At 35.0% G+C, this 22818-nt stretch overlaps 4 protein-coding genes across 15 annotated transcripts in view; 1 reads left to right on the forward strand and 3 right to left on the reverse strand.

The window, feature by feature from the left end:
* Positions 1–2457, reverse strand: part of S6KL (ribosomal protein S6 kinase like) — a 66457-nt gene extending 64000 nt beyond the window's left edge. For 2 of the 8 annotated variants that reach the window (XR_004235738.2, XM_031984867.2), the window contains exons 1-7: positions 1596–1665; positions 1163–1224; positions 938–1032; positions 602–869; positions 441–525; positions 264–371; positions 34–192 (exon numbers count right to left, since the gene is read on the reverse strand). Coding sequence is in view for 7 of the 8 variants with exons in the window: in XM_031984867.2 (XP_031840727.1) it covers positions 34–192; positions 264–371; positions 441–525; positions 602–869; positions 938–1032; positions 1163–1224; positions 1596–1626 (808 nt within the window). In the remaining variant the exon portion in view is untranslated. The other 6 variants (XM_031984872.2, XM_031984873.2, XM_031984869.2 and 3 more) reach the window with 6 other exon arrangements.
* A 288-nt stretch (positions 2458–2745) lies between these two features.
* Positions 2746–5183, reverse strand: LOC116430560 (tax1-binding protein 3 homolog). Its single transcript, XM_031984876.2, has 3 exons — positions 4846–5183; positions 4431–4559; positions 2746–4340 (listed from the first exon to the last, which is right to left on the reverse strand). The coding sequence occupies exons 1-3, from the start codon at positions 4900–4902 to the stop codon at positions 4152–4154; spliced, it is 375 nt and encodes a 124-aa protein (XP_031840736.1). The 5' UTR covers positions 4903–5183; the 3' UTR covers positions 2746–4151.
* Positions 5184–5972: 789 nt separating this feature from the next.
* LOC116430536 (U4/U6.U5 tri-snRNP-associated protein 1) lies at positions 5973–10460 on the forward strand. 2 transcript variants are annotated; one of them, XM_031984813.2, is made up of 11 exons: positions 5973–6281; positions 6622–7070; positions 7154–7282; positions 7355–7771; positions 7841–7982; positions 8069–8343; positions 8454–8541; positions 8661–8859; positions 9742–9928; positions 10019–10173; positions 10249–10460. In XM_031984813.2, exons 1-11 carry the CDS (start codon positions 6119–6121, stop codon positions 10274–10276), a joined length of 2232 nt encoding a protein of 743 aa, XP_031840673.1. In that variant the 5' UTR covers positions 5973–6118; the 3' UTR covers positions 10277–10460. The 2 variants fall into 2 exon arrangements, 1 of the variants encoding a protein (XP_031840673.1); XR_004235732.2 differs by lacking the exons at positions 10019–10173; positions 10249–10460 and adding an exon at positions 9018–9136 and having other exon boundaries at positions 9742–9887.
* plx (PTB_TBC1D1_like and TBC domain-containing protein plx) overlaps positions 10273–22818 on the reverse strand; it is a 40395-nt gene continuing 27849 nt past the window's right edge. For all 4 annotated transcript variants that reach the window (XM_031984810.2, XM_031984811.2, XM_031984809.2 and 1 more), the window contains 14 exons: positions 18024–18170; positions 16935–17117; positions 16542–16847; positions 16215–16422; positions 15984–16100; positions 15679–15895; positions 15200–15520; positions 14826–15109; positions 14588–14749; positions 14195–14511; positions 13850–14102; positions 13656–13774; positions 13359–13583; positions 10273–13273 (listed from right to left, as the gene is read on the reverse strand). In XM_031984810.2, the coding sequence (XP_031840670.1) occupies positions 12356–13273; positions 13359–13583; positions 13656–13774; positions 13850–14102; positions 14195–14511; positions 14588–14749; positions 14826–15109; positions 15200–15520; positions 15679–15895; positions 15984–16100; positions 16215–16422; positions 16542–16847; positions 16935–17117; positions 18024–18149 (3756 nt within the window). In that variant the 5' untranslated portion in view covers positions 18150–18170 and the 3' untranslated portion in view covers positions 10273–12355. The remainder of the gene's footprint in view (positions 13274–13358; positions 13584–13655; positions 13775–13849; positions 14103–14194; positions 14512–14587; positions 14750–14825; positions 15110–15199; positions 15521–15678; positions 15896–15983; positions 16101–16214; positions 16423–16541; positions 16848–16934; positions 17118–18023; positions 18171–22818) is intronic.

Here is a 22818-nt window from a genome sequence, read left to right on the forward strand (position 1 = left end):
ATTTTAACATTCAAACAGTATTTCAATGTTTACCCATATATTCAGGAGTCCCACAAAGTGTATTTGTTCTTTCAGCATGATTTAGCCATTTAGCGAGACCAAAATCAATAATTACAGCATGACCTTCTTCATCCAAAAGAACATTTGTTGCTTTTATATCTCTATGTACTACACCAGCATTATGCAAAAAATCTGTTTATAAAATGTAGAGACAATTAAGAGATTTTTTTATATAAAATGAGTTGCATATAAAATACACGTACCAATAGCTAGAGCAATTTCTGCTACATATATTCTAACTACATTTTCAGGCAGAGAGCCACATTCTTCAATTAGTGAATATAATTCTCCTCCACCAACATAATCAGTTACTGTAATAAACGAGTGTTATAGATAATATTTGATAATAATTAATAGTAATGTATTAACTGTAAGCATACATATATATAATGTCTTCTTTCCTTGCCATTTATGCGTGCAACTTAATATAAATGGATGGTGACCAACAAGCTTCTGAATGGCAACCTAAAAGAACTTGTTCATTCAAATTATACTGTTATTTTTTAATAAGCATATAGTTAATAAGTAATTTCATACGTACTTCTTGTTTTGCCTGTATTATGCCATTTTCTGTAACAACTTTCGCTTTATTAATTACTTTCAAAGCATAAATCTGCCCAGTATCTTGTTTCAGAATTTTATATACTTTTCCATATGCTCCTTTTGCTATTACACATATAAGCTTATAAGTACTTTGTAAAGGTACATGTCTTATTTCAAATTCTGGAAGGAACATGGCCTGAGAACGTGATACTGGCCAATGTGTTTTTGAAGTACCAAATGATTCATACAATGTACCTTCACTCCAACTAAAAATTACAAAGTCAATGTATTGATAATACAAGATATGCAGCATTTAGGAACCTAATAAGACTACCTTTTATTCGAAGTACGGGACCATGACTTAGATTCTTTACTTGTGGAATGTGTTGTTCCAACACAACTTCCACCAATTAGATCACTAAGACTATACTATATAAAAAAAAAATTGAAACATTTATTATTCTTCATTAAGAGGTATATAATAAGATATTATATATTTATTAAATTGACAATACTGTTTAAAGCTACAGAGGTTATAATAATTTTAAAATATATATACCTGACTGGTATACTTCTGATTATTGTAGTATTTGTTTTTGGAGGTATTATTACCCATTCGAGCTGTAAAAATTATATTATTCTTTATGTTATGATATTTTCATATAATAATACATAATATTCTTTTTATTCACATTTTTATTTAATTATGGATTCAATATACTTTTTTACAGTAATTTTATCCATAAACTTTGTTACAATAATTTACAAGTAATGCATGATAAATAAAATGATTTATTACAAAAGTCAATTATTAAATACATATATTAGATTTACATTCTTAATGTACAATATGAATTCATAAGAAAAATATTGTATTTGTAATGCAAAATGATTATAAGTTAATACATTTTCAAATGTTAAATTGTATAATTGCAAATTAATGTTTTTTTTAAATCGTTTTTAGATATTATTAAATAGAGTATAGATCATACAATAAACTTGTTCCCAAACAATAGAAAACATTAAAAAAACAAAATACAAACATCACTATACTCCTTTGCAATATGGTTTAAGATAAGAAAACATACTATAGTATCTAAGTAGTTTTTCTGCGTATACTCAAAGGAGAAACTAACTCAAACATCGTATCTCACAATTTGAATTATTACAAATTAAAATGACGGATGTGGTGTCACGTGCGTCAGTGTACCATAGATGACGCCCAAGGATCAACTTATTCATTGATAAATGTTCTTCATCGTAAAACTAACATACCAACGTAAATAAGCTTACAAAAAATTTACCGATTGATAATTATGTTATATAAGAAAGTGAAATATTTAAATTACAATAAAATACAATGTATCACGCAATAAATCTGCTCAATAACAACAAAATTCAAAGTGTGATTTCTACAGATTTACGCTCTGGAAGGTTTTCGTGGTGAGACGAGACCAATCGATTTTTCTTTCAGTCGTAAGCGAATATAAATTTCGAGTAAATTTAGAACTACCTTCCAAATTTCTTCTTGCTTTCAAATTTTGTATACTGATTGTTTAATTGTCGCAATTTTGTAAATTTAATGTTTATTTTTAATTATATTAATAAAACACTAAGCCGAAACTTTTAAATTTGTCAGTGAATACTTAGTGTACCAACTGACAATCACGGTATTATCAACTAGGCTTATATCGAACACCGCGGGAAATGGCATACGAGCGACATCTACTGAGAAATTAAGTAACATTTGCGTGTTTCTAATTTACGAACTTAACGAATAGAAGTGAGAATAAAAAGTCGAGAGAGAAGCGATTTTATGCTTCATTAGAAATTTATCGAATTTACTTATAAGCCTTACTTTTCGTTTTTATGAACCATGATATTAATTCAGATAAAAAGTCTATTTAAATCATATGATATATAATGCACTGTAATACAATGTTATTCGAGCAGATAAAATATTTAAATTAAATAACACACACATTCGTTTCGCATTTTTCTATATTAATCATGTTTTTGGTAATAAATAACATATACTTTTCATATAAATGTAGATCTGTATATTGGTTAAACTAATGCATGTAATTTTTCGAATTGGAGCTCTATACAAAGAATCTTAAATGACTACATACATGCATAGTGGTCGCACACATAATAATTTATATTCTACGATTTCTTGTTCCTTTTTAACATTCATATTAGCAGACTAGTTATAAAAACGTGATAACATACTATATTATCTCTTATAAAACGATCCGACATTTGCACTGTAATTATATTAAAAATATCAGGATACAAAAGAAAGTCATACGTGTCACAGGAACTTTTCCTTTTGTTTCACTTATTGTACATTTGAAGCCAATTTAAAAAACGTGAAATACAATGTTGTTTCTCTTATGTGTAAAAAGCGCACCCGAAAATGCATTCATAATATTCAGTATCGGTCAAAGTAAAAGATGTACAAAATAGAAAATTTAATTCTTCTATTAATCTTAAGGTGTACACTCTCAATTACTTTCTGTATTATTCCAATAAGTAACGAAAATGTTTTACAAATGCTTACAAATACAGAAGCTGTATGTATCCTCACTCATTCACGTAAATAACTTGTACAGTAAATGTGGTACTTATTGAAAGTATTAAAAACAATGTTTATTGTATGATTGTTTTAGTTATTAAATGCAACGTTTTAAATGCATTAAATTCGAAGTTATTCTGTACTTGTCTTACAATAATATACTGACATATAAATTTTGTAAAAAGTATTGCTGTGTATTTAAACTAGTGTAACTTCATTATGCTTTGGCATTTTTGTTATATTTTACAATATAGAAATACTTAAAGAATTAAAATATTATGACTCTTATCCATACTATTATTTCTTTTGTTTGAATCAAACAAGAGATATTTTTGTTCAACTGAACTTTCTCCTATGAAACTCGTTTTATGTATAAATATATACATGGCGTTAAGAAATATTCATATGGATTCCGTGATAGCAATTACTGTTTGGCACACGAAATATTATTGTAAATTTTGATATACAATAAACATTATACAGTATAATTTTTAAGCAGGCACATGTAAATTATGTTTTCTTCAAGCATAATTGTACATGATAAATAGCACTAACTGTCATGTGATGTTATAAGGAAAACACTTCCATAAGATTATTCTTTTTAACAACAATAACGAACCATAACAGGATTTTTATACATATATATCAATCTATTGTTCTAATACTCTAATTCTACTGCAATGAAAGATGGATATTATGCCTGCAAATTAAACATTTTAATAACCACCTAATGTGATTGAATTAACTTTGTTCTCTTATTTTTAATTAGAATATTAGACACTTATTTCTGATGATGATAAAATATCCAATATTTAATTCTTTTAATTTTCAATAATTAAAATAATCTTACTATTGGCTACAAACTAATCTGATATTTGGCAGACATGTAGCTCAAATAAATTGACTTTGTTAATGTGTATTAAGTGAAATAAATACTTCTCTTATATCATGTAAATAATTCATTTGGTATTTAAGTACTGGTCACACCCTTGCGAGCTACTAATAAATTTAATACTGGATGCTTCCTGATATAAGATACTGCTTTTTTATGAGTGACCATGGTAAAATCGTACCCATTGCATTGTAATATTTTGTCATGCATTCTAAGACCACTTTTTGCTGCTGGAGATCCTTCGTGTACTTCAGTTACGTATATGCCCTATAATAATGTAATGTCAAGTATATAGATTTATTTACTAAGAATATATAACAAGGTTATAACACTATATAATTTAATAGTATTACATACATTATCTGTGTAACCCTGCGGACTTTTCCTAAAATCTTGATCAATTCCGCCACCAATCTTAAAACCACATTTCATTACTTTTTCTCCATTTTCATTCACTTCCATCTCCTTCTGTAATGTTATTGGTATCTGAAAAAAATAAATATTATATCAAGTATTAAATAAACAATATTCAATATCAATGTCAATTGTTATATCTAAATCAGTTGAAAACAAATTATCTGAATCATATCCTTCTATAACACAGATTATTCTGTAATCTGTAATACAGATTATTTTCAGATTACTTGTTATTAACAGATATAAGTAATGACTAAGTCAACGGGAAATACAACGCCCAAAAGAAACATGACAAATGAAGAATTAACACTTATCGTGCATACGAAAAATTGCAGTTAAATAATATGATACATACGCTCAAGCACTTCATAGCAGTACCAGCTTGGTGCTGAAAAGCCATTTTCGCACACATAATGCCGAATCTTGTGCTTCTGATATGTTCAAATTGACAATTGCTTTCAATAACTCAGTGTAATCACCAGTCGTTCACACACTGTATCCTTCGAAATAACAATGACAAAATCAAAGTGACTTCGAAAATGTAACAGGGAACAAATTATAGTATGTTTAAAAGATTATTCTGTTTTTGAATACACGATTAGTTGATTAACGACGGTCAAGCTCAGCGTTGTTGAAATCAGTTAAGACAATTTTATTTTCACGTTGACAGCCATACATACTGATCAACATAGATGAGAAACTCCCGTTCCTATCTTAACCTGCGAAAATGTAGTAGCCCTTAAGGGGTTAAAATACCGCGAAAATTTGAATAGCACTTACTTTCGTCATTGCTAACAACCAGACCAAAGAATTTCTAGAACTTAATTAATTCCAACAAAAACTTCATCAATTCCATCGCTAAAAAGAATCTAAAATATCTTAAATGGCTAAAGAGCGATGTTGCTATCGCAGACGAGGTATAGGATAGACATTGCAAGCTTATGGGACTCAGTGCACATGTTCTAAATTATCGACTGTGTAAAAAATCACAAGTTTTGCTCTCATCTCTACACCTAAAAAACGGTGAATATGAAAATGATCGAAGTTGACCAATAAATATGATAAACCAGTATACAATACCAAATTTAAAATATGTACAGACTGCGCATACAATGTACTTTTCTGTATACTGTTTTGAAATACCGACACCGTCAAAAATGCTCCAATGCACTAGCGGACTCTACCTGAATTGAACAATCAACTACTGAACTGTATAAGATTGCAACATGGTAAGTGTAGACACCTCTAAAGTAGGTAATAACTGGTAACTTTAACTGGTAGCTTTATTCGTTAAAGAAGTTAAATAATTATTAAAATCACTAAAACTGAAAGTGATTAATGACTAAGTCGTATTAATTGAAAAATTAGTATACTAATAATTAATTTTACATCATGCAAATATCTTCAAGTTCAAATGGTCACAATGTGAATGGTGGTTTCTTTTATAGGGATTTTGATATTATTAAAGAAAGTTGGCACTTACTTTTGACCGCTACTTATACGATGCATAATATGGCTGACTGGAACAGGATTAACCGATTCAGTGAAATTGTTCGATATTTTGTGTTTAAAAAGAATTAAGATTAAAGGAGGTTATATATTCCCAGTTGTGAATTGGAGACTGAGAAATGGGTTCGAATAAACGGCACAAAACTGAGAAGAGTCGGGACGCGAAGAAGAAGCGTCACCGTAGCCGCTCACGAAGTTACACGCCTGAACGCGAGAAATCGGAAAAGCACAGGCATCACAAAAAGCATAGGAGGAAAGAGCGGAAGGATTATGATAGCGATGGTTATTATCTGATTCTTTCCTTTTTAAAGTATTAGAAATACATTGTACGGTGACGCGCGGTTCTTGCAAATCTATCGTACAACATATATTCCCCTAATGTAATTGTTTACGAGCAGTTTCATTAAGCTATACGCTTTCAATTCGGTTCGTCTCGGTCCTCTCTGGTTTCGAAAATATCTCGTATCACATCGACAAAAACGCATTTTGCAGTCTGAAGATTAAATAATTCGGAGGGAACTGAAGCGAATAATATTTATATCTTACCATAGGTACATAAGCATTTTTTATGGTGAGCATATCGTATTTAGTATCAGTTAATGCTTCGTTTGTTTCGTTTCAGTCGAGATAGTTAATGCTCCACCCCCACCAAAAATTTCTAAGTCATCACATCCATCCACACCTCCACCACCAGAAATTTCTAAACAACGCAGTCCTTCACCAACTAAAGGAGGTGCAACACAGACTTCTTTGTCTATTGAAGAGACAAATAAGTTACGCGCAAAATTAGGTTTAAAACCATTAGAAGTTGATAGCACTCCTAAAGATGATCCAAATAAGATTAAAGATGATTTGGGAGAGTTTTATCATAAACCTGCTCCTGATGTCAATGAAAAGTTGAGGACACAGAAGTTGAAGGAGAAAATTGGTACTCAGAAACAGAAAAGACAAATTGAAGCCAATTTATCTAAGGTAAAAAGTTTAGGTGAATGTGAGTCTGATGATGACACTAAAGCTTGGATTGATAAGACTAGACGTTTGGAGGAAGAAAAGAAAAAAGCTGAAGAAAGGGTGTGTATCCTTTGTGAGAATTGTTTGATGTTTGATAAAGTGATAGCAGCTTAGATATTAAATGTTCCATTTTTTCATTTAAGGCAAAAATGTTGGATCAATTAGATGAAGAGTTTGGAATTGGAAATCTAGTGAAGGAGGAAATACACACTGCACGTAACACAGCCTATACTGAAAAAAATTTAAAGGGTCTTAAAGTAGAGCATAATATAGTAAGTATTTACATATGTATATTGTTTTATTATACATAATAATTGAATGTAATACAATTTTTAATCATCTAGGAAAAATTTGAAGAGGGTAAAACAATAATCTTAACTTTAAAAGATCAAGAAGTATTGAATGATGGAGAAGATGTACTTGTCAATGTCAACATAACTGACGAAGAGCGTTACCAACGTAATATATTGAATAAGACCAAGAAACCCGGATATGATGCATATGATGATGACAATTTTGATGAATATGGTTTTCCAAAAAAGACTATTTTGGAAAAATATGACGAAGAGATTGAGGGTGAAAAAAAAGATAATTTCGTACTGGGACTGAAGCACAAAGATATCAACAAATCAAAGCTTGATTATGTGAAGCAACGTTTGGCAAACAAACGATTAGAATCGTTACAATTAATAGAACCAAAGTTAGCTAGTGAGTACTACAATGATGAAGAACTTGCAAAGTTCAAGAAACCAAAGAAAAAGGTAAATCTTTACAATTAGGTACCCAAGAGAAAAAATTACAAATAATTTGTATATATTATCCTTTTGTAGATTCGTAAAATGAGAAAAAAATTGAAAGCAGATGACCTTATTCCTGAAGATAATGATTATCTTCGAGACTTGGGAAGCAGAAGAAGTAAACGACCAGAAGAAGTAAAAGATAATGACACTTTAGATGTAGATGATTTAGGAGGTACGGTTAACGTGTATCTCGTACAATTTTATTTACCGTGCTACTACTAACTTTATAAATAAAAATGTATTAATCCTTTAATTAAGCTCCTGCCGAAGATCTCAGTGGAGTAAAACTGGAAGACGATGATAAGGATCTTGAACTACAATTGACATTAAAAAAAGCACAGCTCTCGAAGGAAATGCATTTGTCAAGTATAGAAAAGGTTGTTGAAACTATGAAACAAGAACCCACAAATTCAGAAGAAAGTCAATCCGGAAATATTGTACTGAATGCTACCGCAGAGTTTTGCCGTACCTTAGGAGATATTCCTACTTATGGTCTCGCTGGAAACAGAGAAGAAAATGGTCAAGAACTTATGGTATTAGAAATGCATCAGTTTTTAAAATTAGAAGTCTTTTGCCTATTCTTTTGTATTGTAAATGTGATTTAAATTATGTTTTACGCATTCATATTTTATTAAAATGTCAGGACTTTGAAATGGACGGAATCAAGGAAGAGCCGCCTATGAATGAAGAAGAAGATGATGGTCGTGGCGCTTGGAATACTGTACAACTAGGTATTTGTATCAGCTTCAATTACAGAATTCTGAAACATGTCATATATTTTACAGAATCTAAATTTGCAATTTATTTATTTTTTTTAATACGATTTTAACTTGCAATTTTTTCTGAATAGATGAAAGTACATCTGAACCGGTAGCAATGGAAGCCGCCATTTTGGATGCCGAACCATCTCTTGGGCATGGCGTCGGCGGAGCTTTAAAACTTGCAATGAGTAAAGGTTATTTGCAAAAGGAAGACAGTAGTCGACCATCCGCATCTCGTTTTGCTCACTTGCAAGCACAGAATTATTCCATAGAGGATAAAACTTACGGGTATGTATGAAACATCACTATTGTTCAATATAAGAAGCTTTCTTACAAACACGTTGACAAGAGTCGAGCCTTTCATACGGGGACGTAAGAAATATTCTTCTATTGAATACATTCGACAATCTTGTTAGACAAGTCTCTAGTGAATTTCAAACTGTTAGTTAACAGTTTTAAATAGAGCCCGGATTTCGGTGCTCGGAAATGGATGATCCGCTACCGCTACAAGAGTTAACTACTTTGTCGGAGACGATCAAAGGCCCGAGAAAGAGGATTTATTGAGGTATGTTTATATTATGCGATTCTACTGTCGTCGAGCAAAACCTGCACTTCACGTTCTAGACAAGTCCAGCGTGGAAATCGCATTTATTCGATTATTATTAATGAATTAAAATATAATCGAACAAATTAAAAAATGTGTCTTTCAGTAATCACATTACATGTGAACATGTAAATTATCCTTATGAGTTTATATATAGTTAAAGAACAATTTTTACAAATACTCAGTCTTTAATGAACCTATATATTGCATGTCTTAACATGTGGAGTATTTTATGAAAAGTCTATTAGGATAAGGATTTTTCACATTACTATTTACATATTTATTTCTCAGAAAAAGAATAAAGCAGTTTAGTAAGTAAGGTTGTAGTAATTATATTTACGTTGACTTGTTTAGATTTACGTTGACCTAATCGCATAATGTAATGTATCTTCAAACGGTAATAGTTCGCCTTGAAATAATATAGATTGTTTAAACGATATTCGCCGTAATCTAGATTTTCGAACACCGAATTGTTTGGGCTATTGGAAACTGTTAAAAAATATTATTATTATATCCTGTGCTTGTATGTTCAAATAATTTTATCCATTTTATCTTTGTCATTTTAGAGATGACGAAAAATTTGGCAGAAGAGATCGTTTCAACGGTCCCACCTCTGAATTTAAAGAGAAAGATGGTTTCAAACCGAATGTTAAACTGGAGTATATCGATGACGATGGACATGTCCTCAGCGCGAAGGAAGCATTCAGATATCTTTCTCATAAATTCCATGGAAAAGGTCCAGGGAAGAATAAGGTTAGATGGAAAAAAAGTTAAAATTTTAACCTGTATACATATACAGTTCACCTGCGTTGCTTATTAATAATTTAATTGTTTAATTATTAGGTTGAAAAACGAATGAAGAAAGCAGAACAAGAAGTTCTAATGAAACGGATGTCCTCAACAGACACGCCGCTGGGTACTCTCAATTTGTTGCAAGCAAAACAAAAAGAGACTCAGTCGCCCTATATAGTTCTCAGTGGCAGTAAACAAATGCAAACGTAAGTACCTTTCGCATTCTTGCATCAAATATCAACTTCAAATTATTGTCGTTTAAATGTGATTGTTTTTTTCAGGACTAGCATATCAAAGTCAAAGCATTAAGAATTTTAACGTGAACTTTTATGAGGATTGTATATAATATACAGACAAAAAGGAATGTCTTATCAGCACATTTTGCAAACAAAATAGAACATTACTTGTCAAAAAGTGAATTGCACATTTTTTGATTTGTTAATTCACTTACAGTATAATGAAATAAAATAAAATTTGCGGATTTATTACAGAAGTTTACCTTTTTACGCTTTTCTGTTCCATATTTTTGGGTTTTCAATAGAAATTTAAGTAACCTTAATTCAATTTTTAAGTTGTATATGGTGACAAAGGAGAAAACTTTCGACACTATCACTCAAAAAAATTGTATGAATTTTTTTAATGCATATAAATTCGTATTTGATTTTTTTTCTGTCATTTACAATACTACTCCTCAAAAAGGGTGAAATATACAGGTGGAGGAACTTACAATATCTGTGACTATATCTACATTAATAATAACAACATGTCCATTGAGTCTACAAATGTTCGAAAAGTGGGGTTATATTTTTACCTCTGTATTTTCAATCACAATGCATAATTAATATCTAAAATCTATTCGTACAAATCACTAATTGGAAGATACAAATTTGAACGCTACAAAATATTTTATTGTTCCTAACGATTATTATATAAATGTTTGCTGAACGTACTTCTCAATCTCATATTTTTCTTCAATATGAAATGGTGTTGAGATTGAGAATATATTTTTACTTCGAGTCAAATGAATAAGTATCATGACAATCAAACGTTTAATAACACTCGCCGCGAACGTTACTAAGTATTATTACAATTTTACGTTCTTATTACAGTCATCGACTGTGCATTTCTTTTATAATCGAAAAAATGGTAACACGATCTGTTATTAATGCTGAATGGCATTAGTTATATCCCTGATATCACAAGGCTTCACTTTGTGCAAAAATAGTAATACTTGATTCCTCGAATCAGTGCACAATAAGTCTATAAATTATATTTTATAAATATGCGTCTCCCAATTATACACGGTATAGTTACACGTTCTCCGATGTTTAATAAAACAACTTCTTTTCTCTATCAGCTATTCACAATACTTGATACTTTTTTTTTGAGTTTGGCACTTTTCGCGATGGTTTACGCAAAAGTAATAGGAACTTTCTTTTTCGAGACAATAATATAATTTCTATAGTTATTCTAGCGTTAGAAGTTTGACTCATGTTTTACCGTTAAAACAGTGTAAACATTCAACCATGAAAATATTGAATAATTTAGCGCTACCAACGAAAGATCCATTATGAATATTAAACGAATTCCTATTATTTTTGCAATAACCTACAGTACACTTTGATGCTCACGAATACGATTTGGTTTGCTAGACTCTAAGAAATTTGATTTGCACCAGTAACACATGGACAAATACCGGCACATGTTATAGTTTATAGCTCACTAAAAATTCTATCGTACTACGCAGTTGTATTGAACTTTTTGTGTTACTGTCATTTTAAACAAATTTCTTATAATCGGCAAATTCGTATATATATTATATATTCATGTAAATGTTCCCTATATTCTCTCCTACTAGTCAGAATTAATACTCGCTATGTGAAATACATAAATATTTTTAGTAGACATTAACTTATCTCACAGCTTCATCCTAATTTCTTTATATATATATTTATATACTAATATCCTCATCTAGTCGTATTTTAATATATTATAAATTGACTCTGTTTCTCTCATTCTCTCTAATCTTCCACTCGCAATAAGGTATTAAAATCATTGGTATAAGTATCGTAAAAGGGGAAATATGGATCCCAGGCAGTTCGATCGACAATCCACCCAGGCAACGTTTGTTAAAAAATGAAAATCGATCATTGTATCAAAAGTGTATGTATGCGTACAGAATGTTTCATTTGTCTTGATTATTTGAAATATCTGTGTTATATGTAATAGCACAAAATACTCGCATACGAAGATAAATGGAACATTCTGTATGATAGAATAACAGGACGAAACACACTGTACAGTTTATTATTAGTTTGTGGGGTATACTTTCCTCAAGGTAGTTACCTTCCAAGGTATCTTCCTTGAACGAAACATCATCAGTAATTGTTATCTGTTCAATGTTTCTACATTTTGGTTTTGAGCGTTCTTGTTAACGCTGTCTTCCTGTCCGCTAGGACTCGGAAGTCTGGTAGATTTAATGGACTTCAGCTTGGTCGTTCCACCATATTTAAAGTTCACGTCGCTACACGTGTCCAACGGATGCATCGTTCCCGCTAAATTCACCACATCGACGTCTGTTGTATCTTCTAGCTTGGTGGTTGGTACTTTTTTAACTGATCCTAATTCGTATGCAGACTTCGACGATTTCAACTTCATTTTAGAATTCAATGGTAGCGAGATCGACTTCTCGAGATTAGCTTCCTCAATCTTTAGATTGTTATCGTTCTGCGCAATTTGCTCATTGCTCGAGTTCACTGTGTCAGTGATTTGGATATCTATATTAACCGTCTTTGGATCGTTCTCGTCGTTTCGAACTGGTTGCTCGATTGGGTACTCGCTTCTTAGGGCGGCCAATTGTGCTCGTTGCTTTTGTATGTGATTGTGCGAGTTGTAGAAGAACGAAGATACCTTTTCGAGCTTGGTAGCTAAATTCGGTTGGCTTAATGTGGACTTCAGAGGATACGGTGCTTCTACTACGTTGTTATTCTTCAAGTAATTGTGAGATTCTCTCCCTGTTGAATTACTCTTAATCATCCCAAATCTATTATTATCTTCGATTACTTTCAGCGGGTATGACCTTCCTGGTACATTCCTTCGTTTCTCTGCGAGACTCAACTGTGCTATTATTCGACGAATCTCACCCGGAAATTCGATGTCTGGACGGGTATCAGATAATTGCTGGACAAAGTCGCCCAGTGTCGTGACGGTTACTTCGAGTCTGCGGTTTTGAGCCTCCAATTTATGGAGAGTTGATTGTTGCATCGAGCGCGCTGTTTCCAAGCGATGGAGATTGCTCACTGTCATCTGAAAACATACTTTCGTTAGTTTCCAAAGGGACCTTAATCGAAATAAAACTAAAGAGCAGCCAGTATAATTTCTTATAACCCACTTCGAGTTGTTCATTCAGATGCGTGATTTCTTGTGTCAATTGTTTGTTCACATGCTCCATTTTCTCCATATTCTCAATTTGCGACTTGACCGACACCATTTCTTCCTGTAATACTTGATACTCTACTCTGTACTCGTTCAGTTGCTTCGTGATCTCATGATCAGGTTGAAACACACGTTTCATCACGCGATCCAGAATTTCTTTATCTACAGCTGGTACCTGCGTCTACAATTACGAAATAATTAAAAACTATCCTTTTTGTTTGTATGTCCGTTATTCGCTAAAATTGTCTCTCACTTTCAAGTATTCCATAATTTCTTCGAAATTTTCACACTGCAATAACTGATCTTGATGCTCCTCCAACAATGCCATTGATACTCGGAAAAGTACATCTATGTTTTCGAGGAAAAGTAAATCTGTGAACATAAATATATGAAATATAATGCATTTAAGTTGCTACAAATATATAATGAAATGACAATTTTAATTACCGAAAACTCTGGTCACAAAACCCAATGGAAATCGGCTTGCGAATAAAGTCATCAACCACGGTGCCGCATACAATGTAGGCGAGACTTCGTGCTTATCAAAATGATCATAAATCGCTGGTAATTTATCGTGTAATAATCTAGACAATTGGTACAGGTATAACTGTAATGCCGCCATGTCTGGCAGGTATAATTTCCTTAGACCCCTTCGGAACATTAAATGGCGTAATAAGAAAAACGCTTGATCTTCGGACATCTGTTTAAAGATAATATCAAGTCGTAAATAAGCAAAAATTATATTTTAATTTTAGCACGTGTATTTGGTTTGTTTTCTATAGTACTACTTACATGTAGTAAAAGAACGCCAGCAACAAAAGAGAGCCCTTGACAATAGCCAACTTCATGATCTAGTAAAGAGTACGCCTTTAACAAATTGAACAATGCTAATTGTCCAGGTCCTAAGGCAGAACTGAAATACGTGTGATTTGGAAATGTTCGACCCAGATCAATAAGAATAGCATGCTGCTGAGACGTGAGTTGTTTGAGAAGTCGATCGTATGGAGTATTGTAATTAGGGAAACCGCGCGTATCTATTGGAGACTGCTTCAAGCAAAATTGTTCAGCTAGGAATTGCCACACGTCTCCTCGTTTTCCTTTTGGTACACCTACACCAAAATAAATGTTTATCATAAACTGAATCAATAAAATCATTCCATTAAACACATGATCATGATTATGTACCTTGTTTTATAGCTTGTAACAGCATTTGATTATCACATTTCGTAGAGATTCTGGACTCTTTACTAACAAGAAGATCCCATACTTCCACTGATTCACGAGCACAACTACTGAGTTCGTCGTATTCCAATTTAATTCTTTTAACTATTGTTTCTTCTTGACGCACTGAAATATATAACCGAATTATATATTTGACTACAAGAAACAATTTACTTTCAACGGAAATAGTAGTGAAAAGTACCCCTGAGCCTCGCGTTCTCCTTTTCCATTCTAATCAGTATCAATTGTTCATTTATCGCTTTTTTCCAGAGATCTCTTAATTCTTGTTTCGTTCTACGTTTCGCAGGTGCTTGAGGTGTCTTCGTGATATTAATATTTACTATCTTATCGTTCTCTTTCTCGTGTTCTTTATTAGGAGTTACAATACGGTTCAATATCACTTGCCTCCAAGAATTGTTTGCTACAGAGTTGTTACCATCTGCTTCCGTTGGTGACATTTTTGGTGAATTACCTACCTTTAGGAAACTACAAAAAAAGAGAGAATATGATATTATTCACGTTTCAAAAAGAAACTCTTTTTATGGATTTAAAATTCTTCTAGAGGAATTTACATACATGTCCATCATCGAACTCTTTGGTCCAGTATTCACAGTCAGTTGTTGTTCAGGGGAAACTCTCAATGACCTTGGTCTACTGGAGGAGTCCGGAGATATGTCCACTATGGATGGATGACGCGATATATCTGGGCTTTGGCTACCGCTTTTTATTACAGTGTTAAGATGACCTGTGTCCTTTAAATGTGAAATAAGACCAAGGTCGTCCCGCGAACCCTTCCTCTTCATTAGATTATCAAAACTATTAGTAAGCGATCGCTTTGCTTTCATGAATATTGTGCTTCCGACGCCTACACTTAAGTGCTGACTTAGAAACTCGCTCCTATAACACCCACCACATTGAATATAGTTATTAATTTGTATGTAACCTACTTTTTCATTATACATCTTATCCTCTGAATAATCTCACTTTTTATTCAAACTTCTGAAGAGTGAAAATGCCACAAACAAAATGTCTTATAAACAAAAAAAGAATCTTACCTGTTCTCAGCCGTATCGTGAACATGTCTGGCTTGTTTCGCCTGACAGTGACCGCGTAACAGCCTCATTAAAAACTGATTTTGCTCGCGCAAAGTCGTCCCGGTGCCGCCAGCGGACTCGGCACTTTTATACTCGTTGACTACGATCTCCTGTTCGTCTTCAGGCAGCAGTACAATTCGTGAGAAAATTATGCTCTGAGTGCTTTTATCATTCTGTCCTAGAAAACCCGAACGAGACACGCGAACTCATTAGATCCGGTCGACTGGCAGTTTCCTTGGAAGTAAAAATGCGCGCCGGTAAATTACCTTCGATTTCCTGGCACAACTTGTTGTACCAATACATGGGGCAGTGTTCGCACGAAACCACGGGGTATCCTTTTTTTCTTGGAACATCGCATGTACTAACAATTGCTTGCGAAATGGCTGGAAAAGGGAATGAAAATTTTAATAATATTCGTTAAAAATATTTCTTTTTAAATTCCCCTAATTTTTTCCAGATATTCTTTTTTTAATGGAATGTTACAGCGGTTGACGTACCAGCTACAAGGTCATCCGCAATTGACTCCGACTGGCACTTGAACACATAGCCGGTAAAGTATATATTATTCTCCTTGCAAATAAAACCAAAGTGTTCCGGATTCTTAATACCCTTCACGCAACGTGCCTCCTGCACATCTCTCAATTGTTTATACAGAATCACCTGCTTCCTGTCTGGACTGATCAATCTTAAATCATGTCGACCAACCTACAATTCAACGAGCCCAATCAGGAAACTTCTTAAACATTTTTTCAGGGTGCAAAGCAAAATATTTATTTCATCTAACTTCACACTCTTTGCCCTTTTACATTAAACAATTTCTCCACCTGAAAGAGCATTGTACGGTTGTGCTCGTCAGTGGCTTTCGCCAGGGAACCTCTCCTAGAATTCAACACGCTGCCAGTAGATGACGCCCGGTTGCGCATAACTTCTGGCACTTGCATGGAATTGTTGTTCACAACGTCCCGATTTTCCTCGGATTCGTCTTTCTCCGCGAGACTCGCATTTTGCGGCTTTAGAAAGGTCTCCACGGAGCCGGTGAGCGTTGACGGTACTCCCAGCGAATTAACCTGTGATATGATGCCGCTTCCTGAGACATTCTCTATGCTTCCTGTTTCGCTGGCGCTGGATTCCTGTAGCCAAACGTTCAAAATCAATTTGCATACGTAGAAACGGTTTAACAGTCGCGTTTGACCAGTGTTAACCGACAATTAACTCACCACGCTGTTCCTCCTGTTATTGGAAGACGTGAGAATTGATTGACGCTGATACTCGACGAGAAGATTACTCGCCGTCGATCTCGATTTCTCGAGACCGTGAACATGAAGCCGTACGATCGCGTCGTCGGTAAAGGTCTCCGATACCTTCACATCAGCCACTTTAATTTTTCCAAGATAAAGTACCTGAAAACGAACGTTGATTAGTATAAAGCACAACATTTTAATCATAAATAATCTTATCTTAACCGATGTTACATAATCAAACAGATCTTATGTTAATCACAGTTTCAACACGAGATAAATGGCGCGCGAAGAGTTTTCGTGGGGGAAACGCAGGATGACCTTGACCAGTCAACTTGTACTAGCGCGACAGTATCGAGTACGAGCGTACTTGGCAAGCTTTTACCCGCCATTTTCACGAAAACGAATATAACTCATTTTCCCAAAGTCAATGATAATATTAACACATAAAGCGAATGAAATTAATCTTACAGATATTGTTATTTAAAGTTATAAGCTACGGCAATATATTTAGGAACTCAATAACTTGTTCTAGTTTCATTTCTTCGATATTTTGTTTAGATTTATTGGATTGAATAAAATATTACAATTGAGGAGGTCCTCACCGAAATAAACACTGGTAGCGAACGTGTTAACACTATCTCTACCGAAGGTGTCCATAGACACCTTTTGAAAGTTTAACTTAAAATGATTTTCTTAGTTTAATCATTTTTCCTCAATTGAATTTTGGACATTTCCTGTAGTTAATTTTATAATTGTTACTGAAGAAGTCGGAAAGTTAATTCAGAATATACACCTAAACTCGGAAAATAATTTTAAGTTCAAAATTCGAAAGGTGTCCTTTAACAGTTTCGGTAGAAATAGTGTTAATGCAATCAATCGGATTGTATTGTCAGGCTACCGTCAATTATCGGTCACGCGGATTCACCGTTTACTTCAACCAAAACGTACGATGAAACTGTTCGTGCTACATAAGGGTTGTCCATGTTTAATATAACGAACTACAAGAAAACTACACATGGAGTATCCTATGCTTTCATTCAGCCTGAACAGGGAAACAGGGATTACCTCAAAGAAATGGGAAGAACTAGGAGATATGTCAGCACCTAAGGACATCAGGCTGGCCGCGCTGCTCTGCGACCGTTGGGGTACATCTCTGCCTTCAAATCGGGACGAGGCTGAATGTTCCTTCATGTCTCTTAGGTACTGCTGAACCTGTAAACAGTCGTAGGATCATTGAACCGCAAGCCAGTGTAAAACAGGTCATCGTGACATTAACGTGGCAAAGAATTATTACTTGTCACGCGACGAGAAACAATAATTACGCGTGCAATTTTCGCGTTCGTGATTGCAATCGTTGCAGCTCGTCACTGTGCGCAATTCGTTTAATGACATAGTGGATTCTGACTGGAATGACGAATATGTAATCGTAGAATGAAAATGTTTATTAATTCTTGTTGGTCCAACAACCTCACGAAAATCATTAACTTTCGGTTTTTCCATTTATGTAATGCGCGGTGCTATTCAACGCATGGTGTGCGTGGAGGGCGCCACCTATGTGTTACACGGAGTCGATATTTTCAGGATAATAACTAATCCCAGAAATAATCCAGCGGGCAGGCATCTTGAGCAGTAAGTGTACCATTAATATACAAAACCGATTTCGCAAGGAAACGTGCACCTAACGTGGCCGATGGCCGTGGACCAAAATAAACTGATTTCGGGAGCACTCGGCGATCGCATGCTCCCTCCCCCCCCATTTCCACCGCATTTCGCTTCCTCGTTCCCTTTTCGTCAACCTGGATTATTTTAAATGTTTCAACTTTCAATATCCACGAACGGTCTACTCCTCGCGATTTACAATGTTTCGTTCAGACGATCCCGACAAGTGGCGCCATCTATCCCGCGGAGTCGTTTGCAGCCTTCACTTTCATTCCTCCGAATGGAGACACTTTCCTGGTTCTTGACCCTTTCCATTTCCATATTTGCATAATAGTATGCATAGTATAATTGTTACTATTACTTTCGGCGAGTTATATTTTTCCTACGAAAATCATTACATCAAACGTAGATAAACGTCTGTATCATTCAGATGGATGACTTATAGTATCAACTCTAACGAATTTATACTTTGTTGTATATAAATCGATATACAAAAGAATATAATAATAATAATAATAATAATGACTTGTAATAATAGTTTACTGGTATAAATTCATAATTTATTGTTGTTTCATGGAGATACAATAAATTAGTATTTTGAACGTTAACGTAACGGAAAACACTCGTCAGCTATTAAGAATCCTTTGGTTCCCGGAAGTTGTAGAGCATCGTTATTGTAAGGTGCAGAACCATCGGCGCTAAGACAAGGGAGGATAACGGTTTTACTGTTCCCAGCGAACAGTTTAAGCTAAAACCAGCTGCCACGTGAATTCTATGTTAGGTCTTGCTAAACATAAACCGTGAGACCAGCAACAGATCGGGTTACGCTGATTTTAATACAAATCATGTCACCCAGGGAACATCAGTTACGCGTCGCCTAACGGTACCGCGCGTCTTAGCGTATGGCATCTGGTTGAACAAAAAATTACGTGGGAAACGAAAACAATTGGAAAGACAGTTGAAGGGCACCTCTAAGGAGGTTTACGGACATTCGAGTTCGTAGCACAGGGGAAAAACTGGGCGATCGATCTTCGCGCGAACGTTCCTGCCGCCGGAGTAGCGATAACATCAAACAATTCATTATGCAAATCACGGCGAAGCTCGATTACGCGGTATCTGTTGCGATCGAGAATGATCGCGGCGGATATGGTTTGACGTGATCGATCCGGAAACGATTAATATCGATGAAAGCGCGGAGAAAAAGGGTTATCTTGACGCGCCAGTGATCTCAACGACCGTAAGGTCTTCAGCTGGGACGGAATCTCGCCGGTAGCTGCTGACACAGAAAGCAGATCGGCACAAAGCGGCGGGGCTTCACCTTATCCAATTACCAGACGAGCTTTCCTTTTATTATCCGGTCGGCCCTTCTACTTCCCTGAAAAATATGTACAACTGACACTTGATACGCAAACACAGCGGCATCGATACGTGTGTTTTAACGTGTCGAATCGATGAAAGCTCAGTCACGTACGCGCAAAAGAGGTTACGTCTGCTATATCCTTTTAGCATTCGGTGACCTCACAAAACAAAAAAATAGGAAGACACGGAGAAACTGTTGGACACGATAGCTTCAGATAATGAGCCTCGTTTGAATTGCAAACTACAACTTTACATATTTCAAAGAGGCCAATATCTTTTTTGTCACCTAATAACTGTTACACTTCAGTAAATTGCTAAGTAATTTATACAATTGCTGCACCGTACTGAAAAACAATTCGTCGAACGTGAAACGTGTTTGACTGTTCAATTTATATATTGCATATGTTAATATTACATATTACATCAGTGCATAATTACGCTTGATGAATTCATCAACATCCAGCCATTCTCTTCAACCTAGTGGCAACCGCATTTTTATTGAGTAAATATTAAATTTAATATCTAGTGAGCCACCAGTCGGTATACTTAACGATCTAAATTATGATCACCCGAATAATTTAGTCAACTGCGGCAATCACTGCCAACAGATGTCAGGTTCGTTTTTCACGTACCAGTTTAGTTTATAAATCACGGCGATGCATCGTAAAGCGGATACAATAATAATTTTCATCTTCGGCGAACATAGTATCCGTTCACGGGCTATAAATATCGGCCGGAGGAAATCGCGAAATCCGCGCGAGGTCTTCCAACGCAGGAGCCATTATACTTGGTTCGCGTGCCGCCTCGTCTCCTTCGCGTTTCCCCGTTTAGTTTGTTGATGCGCCGAGCGCACACGCCCGATTGATCGTTGACGATCCAAGGTACGCGTGATCATCAGATTGAATTCACGTGGGAAATTAAATTAAACGTCTTCTAGGGGCGACCTCGTGATCCGTTTCCATCGGGCTACCGTTAAGTGGAAACGGACGGTCCGCGGCGGGCGTTTCGCAAGCGGCAGCGACTGCTGTTCTAGAACCAAGGACGCTCGCGTGATCGACGATCGTGAGAAAAGCCGGGATCCGGAGAAATCGTTTCCGTCTGCTTTTCCGTCGCGCCTCACGGCCAAGAATTAATGAGAACCGTTGAAGGTGTGAAGCCGCACTGCTTCGTCAATGAAATTCCTGTCACGTCACTGAAAATCACGTCACTATAAAATGTATTCAATCAAAATCATCCACGCGATAATAAGAAGATTTATTATTATTTTGTATATAAAAAGAAAATGAAAATTCGTTCGGTATCGTCAATCTTTTCCTTGTTTCATCGTGGAATTTCGTGTTCAATGTTCATTGAGGTTTGAAAATGATTAAAAAAAAATTTATGTAATTATTCGTTGACGGTTAGGCGCTGGGAATTATTTTTAGGTCATGTTTCGTGACTGAATTTTAAAGAATATTGTGGGACACGCGAGTGGGGATAATTGTTTCTCTGCCCGCTCCACCCTGCTTAATTACAATGTTTCATTAGTAAACACAGACTGAACGTATAATCACATAAATGTACCGCGTGACAGGTAACGACGTATTAATTATTGATGAACGAAGATTTAATGGAAACTGTGTCAGTTGTGACCGACGTTGCATTCTTTCATAACAATTGACGCGTGCCCATTCATTTTCTTCTTGCAATTGTTAACCGACGACGATCGGCGCAAAAAGTATTGAGCAAGTATTTTAAGAGTTGCAAGAGTTCTGCGGCATACGCTTTCCAATGAACAGCGCAAGCAAATGTACTGCACAACTAGATTACAATACGTTACTTTGAATTTATAACTTATGCACTTGTGCCATTCAATACCGTCACGTACGTTAACACATATGAGTACATAAGGGTCATCGGTGAAGTAAGAACACTTGTTGATTATAATCAACGTTGAAACAATTTCTGTTCATGTAAATAATCCAATGTCGACGTTTTAAGCGGAGGTGTTCTATTTACAGAGAAAAAATGTCGTCTGTGTTTGACACCAGGTTCGTTTGCGAAGCTTCTGTATGAAAAACGAGAACCTCGTTGCCATGCGAGCCAGGTGTCGAGCATAATTAAACCCTAATTGCTCAGGCTGCGGTGGCTTTCTGCGCGCCGTTTGATTTCATTTCACACTAGAAAAAGAACACACGGATCTCCAACGGATTGCCATGCGTATAAGGTCTTTCATACCGACTGACACAGTTTCCATTGAAATCTCCAGGAATGCGTCGCGCGTGCCTACGGCCGCCTCTACCGATTAGCATAATTGATCCCCGGCGACGAATGCCACAAATAAGTTCCTACGAATTTTATTTGCTTTCAACGTAAAATTTATTCCAGCGCCTTCGCGTGACCGGTTTCTACGTTTATCGTGAACGATTCAGGAACAAAATAAAAGAAATACGATGGAGTATCCTATAATAACGAACGCAGAGCAAATATGACCGACTGTTGTGTCGAAAATTTACATACTTTGCTCGCATGTTTTCGCTGTGTATACTTGCTACTAAGATAATATTTGCACTATCCTTAACTACCAAGTAGAACTACCAAGTATTTATATGCAATCCCTATAAAAATTGTGACAATAGACTATTTTCAATTTCTTCAGACATTTATTATAGTATTTAACACGTTCGTTACCAGCGTCACATATTTGCGACGGTCGTAATCCTATATTTTACATAATGAAAATGAAATGAATCCTATAGATATTGTTATTAGAAATTATAAACTACGACATTATATTTAGGAACTCAATGACTCGTTTCAGTTTCAGTTTTCTAATATTTTGTTTAGAAGATTTATTCGATTG

This window comes from Nomia melanderi, chromosome 11 (assembly GCF_051020985.1).
Source record: "Nomia melanderi isolate GNS246 chromosome 11, iyNomMela1, whole genome shotgun sequence".
NCBI classification, from domain to species: domain Eukaryota; kingdom Metazoa; phylum Arthropoda; class Insecta; order Hymenoptera; family Halictidae; genus Nomia; species Nomia melanderi.

Excerpts from the sequence above, each read along its gene's own strand:
- LOC116430560 (XM_031984876.2), bottom strand. The coding sequence starts at position 4,902 with ATGTGTGCGAAAATGGCTTTTCAGCACCAAGCTGGTACTGCTATGAAG. Across the intron at positions 4,560-4,845 it reads CTGCTATGAAGTGCTTGAGC|ATACCAATAACATTACAGAA; the intron begins GTATGTATCATA and ends TATTTTTTTCAG. Across the intron at positions 4,341-4,430 it reads CGCAGGGTTACACAGATAAT|GGCATATACGTAACTGAAGT; the intron begins GTATGTAATACT and ends ACATTATTATAG.
- LOC116430536 (XM_031984813.2), top strand. The coding sequence starts at position 6,119 with ATGGGTTCGAATAAACGGCACAAAACTGAGAAGAGTCGGGACGCGAAG. Across the intron at positions 8,344-8,453 it reads AAAATGGTCAAGAACTTATG|GACTTTGAAATGGACGGAAT; the intron begins GTATTAGAAATG and ends TTAAAATGTCAG. Across the intron at positions 9,929-10,018 it reads AAGGTCCAGGGAAGAATAAG|GTTGAAAAACGAATGAAGAA; the intron begins GTTAGATGGAAA and ends TTTAATTATTAG.